Here is a 3,960-nt window from a genome sequence, read left to right as displayed (position 1 = left end):
TTCGCCCAAAGCATTGACAGAATTGGACTTGGCCAACCGGACACTTTATTCCCAGCTCTATATTGGTAAAGTGGCAGAAAACCTGGAAGCAGCCCGTCGAAAACACCCGGTTAGTGTGTGAAATAGATTACCGTACTTTTCGGTTTATAAGCGGCGGCTTTTTCTGGATTTTTACGCTGCGGCTACTAGGGGTGCTGCTAATCTATGGATTTTACAGGTTACGTCCACCACCTTTAACTCTATGGGCTCTATGGCCGGTCCGCGCCCCCCACCTTTAAGCGGCGGGCTCCAGCAGGAAAAGCTGGAGGCCGGAAAAGAGTGAGACAGGTAGCGCGCAAAAGTAAAAGTGGAACCGAGAGTGGTACGAGAGACAGAACGAGAGCAAGACAGACAGACATTACGAGAGCGAGACAGTTTGTCCCCGTACCATTGGTTGAAAACCACTGCTGTAGATCACTGCCGGTACGTGCGCTGGGAGCGCACCGTTTAAGTTTGAAAGTTGAGAAGTTTGTGTGTCTGAAACGCTATGTGATACAGTAGAGTTTACACAGCACAGTACATGTTCTGTAGCTACTATTGCACTAAATGCTAACACTTGAATACGTTACGCAAATATGCAACTTGTTTGTTGAAATGTTAATAAATGGGAGCTTCCTCAAACAGCCATCTCTTTCCCGACAATCCCCTCTGTGCACGAACCCTTACATATGGTAATTAAACATTAAAACACCTGCGGCTTATAGTCCAGTGCGGCTTATATATGTACACATCATTCAATTTAGCTGCTGCGGCTTATATTCAGGTGTGCCTTATAGTCCGAAAATTACGGTACTCAACGCTATCTGTACTCCAAACCGTGAAAAAAGCCATTCCTCTCTATAATTGTCACTCATGTTTCCACCTCCTGTTTTCAACGACAAGTCACATGCAAACAGGCTGGGGATCAAGTTAAGGATGAAGAAAACAACTCTTGAATTGTTTGTAGGTTCCTTTCCATAATTGTGTAGGTTTAAAATAACAATCTGAGATTGTCAGTGGAAAGAACGGGCACTTTAGGTGAAAAGTCATTGACAGGGCAGGGCCTTTATATAGGATTACCTTGCAGGCTGTTAAGCGCCTTCTGCTCCAGGCTGTACCAATTTCCTAAAAATGTTTTTCATTTGACACAATCATGAGAAATAGGGTCCATATTGAATCCCTATCATCAGTCATTTGATGTCAATGATGTGGTTTGGAATATTCTGCTGTTATACTAGATGTTGGTTGATTTTGCTGCAGACTATCCTGATGGCAGCAACTCCAGTGAATACCTGGTACAGCCGACCACGTACCTCCCCGAGAACTTCACCTATGCCCAGAACCTGCCATGTCCAGAGCGATTACCTTCTATGAGTGAGTACAGACCTTTTACCTGACAAGAAACAGGAAAGGGTTGTCGCAGCTTCCTCCCTTTGTTTCCATTAAGCAAGTAGACGCTTTAACAGACAGTTTTAATGCATTATCTTTCATTCATTTGTTTTTACTTGTTTGACTTACGATAGATATATGACCTTTTTTAAAATAGTCAAACAAAACAAAAGAGGCAAAACTCCCATAAAATAATAAACAACTTGGATCGTCTTTCTTCCTTTTACTTTGTGTAGGATAATATTACTAAACGGTATAAAACTGTTTCTCAACCGTGTCTTTCGCACAGGTTGCCTATCTCTGTGTCTCTTAAGAGGCTTGCGCCGTGGGAAATGTAGTCTTTTATATTTCCATGACTACTGAGGTCACGATTCGGTGACAATATATGACCTTTTTTACAAATCGAAAGACGGGCTCTAACATGTCGTTTCAGGAAAGCCATCATTTAAAATCTACTGCACTTCAAGCTTTGCTGCTTAATTGTTCTGTTGTAAAAATACAACACAAATATAAAAGAAATGAGAATGAGCTAATAGCGGTCAGACCAATGAGCTAAGTAGCACAGAAATGAGAGAAAAACAAAGCCCTATGTTTTACTCTGTAGAAAGTTCTTATTTGTTTTAATGTGAAGCTGATTTATGTACCCCCCACACACACACACAACTCTCTCCACAGAGGGCCTTATTGAAGTAAACATGACAGAGATCCCCATGGAGGAGATAGAACTGAGGTCCTCCAAGTATTTTGACATTGAGTTTGGAGGCCACTGGAAACCAAAAGACTGCAGACCTCGCTGGAAGGTAGGCCTTTTAGAAGTGTATAAATAATATATATCCTTCAAACTTTTTTTAAACCAGTGATGCAAATGGATTCCTCTAGGGGGAAAACAACAACAAAGCAGATGAATTTAGTCGAATGTTGGCTCTTATTTCTTACTCTAATATTTTCCTTTTAGGTGGCCATCCTGATTCCGTTTAGAAACCGTCATGAGCATCTCCCCATCCTCTTCCAACATCTTATCCCCATGCTGCAGAGACAGCGGCTGCAGTTTGCCTTCTACGTCATCGAACAGGTGTGTGGCCCGCACTGCATGCTGCTGTATGAACACGTTGTGCATTACAAGACAGCTTTATTAACGTGTACTCAACTCATGGCGTGTAGAGTGGCAGCCAGCCCTTCAACAGAGCCATGCTGTTTAACGTGGGATTCCTGGAGGCCATGAAGGACTTGGACTGGGACTGCTTGATCTTCCATGACGTCGACCACATCCCTGAGAATGACCGAAACTACTACGGCTGCGGTCAGATGCCACGCCACTTTGCTGCCAAGCTGGACAAATACATGTACATGTGAGTGTGTCATCAGATATCTTTTAAGAACATAAATGTTTTTCCTGCTTAAGTTAAGTATTGATTTCCTTTGGTGGCAATGACCAATAGATTTCAAATTGTTCGGACAGGCTATGAACTAGCCAGATCATGTTTATTTTAACACTTTGTTTGTTTTTGTTTCCAGTCTTCCATATAGCGAGTTCTTTGGTGGTGTCAGTGGACTCACTGTGGAGCAGTTTCGGAAGATTAATGGCTTTCCCAATGCATTCTGGGGCTGGGGAGGAGAGGATGACGACTTGTGGAACAGGTTAGTCTACAAACAAGGTTTTTACAAAGTAATCAGACCCCTTCATTTAGTTACTCAGCAGTGCTTGTGTTCTCGTTTTTACATCGGACTGCTTTTCTCTTCTGTGCTTTTCACATAAAGAGAAACACAACGGTGATCTGTAATAAGGGGTGTATTGAGACAGAAAACATACAGCATGCAGAGAACCACCTTAAGTCCGTTAGTGTGGATTTTGATGCGCTAACCAAAGTCCGGCCAAGCATACAGTTTTTGTTAGAACCACAAATCTATTATGACATGATGCGTGGCACTAAAATACTCCCCTCGGTCCTCAGGAAAGCTTAGATGTTAAGTCTTTCCTTACAGAGGTTTGATAGATAATCTTAACTCGGTATCGCTCACATTACACACACAGGCAACCATCGTCGTAGGATGATAAATACCTTGCGGACCAAGAGGCTAATTGTTTTAGCATCTTCCATCTACATTTATCAAATGAAATGATCTGCAAAGGATCCTTCCCTCAAAATACAAGTATGAACCTGGAAATGAGCTGAATATGTTCTCTTGCCTTAGAAAGTGGCACCATGTTTCCTAGAAAATACTTTAAAGGTAACGTATTTACTCCGTAATTATGGTTGCCATTTTAAGCATTAATCAACCTTAAGCCAAGAAAAGAGCTGTAAGCTGTTTTGCCATGGTTGAGACAATTGGAAGTCTTGTGATGCAGCTTCATCAATCCTCTCTTTTCTAAATAATATTAGGAGAAAGATTAGAAAGATGTTTGCAGCAGTGTGTGTGCAGCATCTTTGGTGCAGGACCATAGCAGAAATGTGGTTCTCTTTATGATACACTTCTGGTGTTCTTCTTTTCTTTTGAAAGTACAACAGCAGACCCTGACACAGGCTCCCTGTGGTCTCCATGGTTACTACTGAA

At 42.1% G+C, this 3,960-nt stretch overlaps 1 protein-coding gene across 1 annotated transcript; it reads left to right on the top strand.

The window, feature by feature from the left end:
- Positions 1 to 1,241: 1,241 nt before the first annotated feature.
- Positions 1,242 to 3,178, top strand: LOC104953137 (beta-1,4-galactosyltransferase 6-like). Its single transcript, XM_010780065.1, has 5 exons — positions 1,242 to 1,392; positions 2,083 to 2,207; positions 2,363 to 2,479; positions 2,569 to 2,756; positions 2,923 to 3,178. The coding sequence occupies exons 1-5, from the start codon at positions 1,257 to 1,259 to the stop codon at positions 3,161 to 3,163; spliced, it is 807 nt and encodes a 268-aa protein (XP_010778367.1). The 5' UTR covers positions 1,242 to 1,256; the 3' UTR covers positions 3,164 to 3,178.
- Positions 3,179 to 3,960: the final 782 nt, after the last annotated feature.

Source organism: Notothenia coriiceps, unplaced genomic scaffold, assembly GCF_000735185.1.
Source record: "Notothenia coriiceps isolate Sejong01 unplaced genomic scaffold, NC01 NC01_scaffold00021157, whole genome shotgun sequence".
Classification (NCBI taxonomy): Eukaryota; Metazoa; Chordata; class Actinopteri; order Perciformes; family Nototheniidae; genus Notothenia; species Notothenia coriiceps.
Note: the sequence above shows the minus strand (reverse complement) of the source record. Positions and strands in the feature narration are given on the sequence as shown.

Bases quoted from the DNA above. Each gene is read 5' to 3' on its own strand.
- LOC104953137 (XM_010780065.1), top strand. From the start codon at position 1,257: ATGTTGGTTGATTTTGCTGCAGACTATCCTGATGGCAGCAACTCCAGT. The intron at 2,208-2,362 runs GTAGGCCTTTTA...TTTTCCTTTTAG, and splicing joins ACTGCAGACCTCGCTGGAAG to GTGGCCATCCTGATTCCGTT. The intron at 2,480-2,568 runs GTGTGTGGCCCG...CATGGCGTGTAG, and splicing joins CCTTCTACGTCATCGAACAG to AGTGGCAGCCAGCCCTTCAA.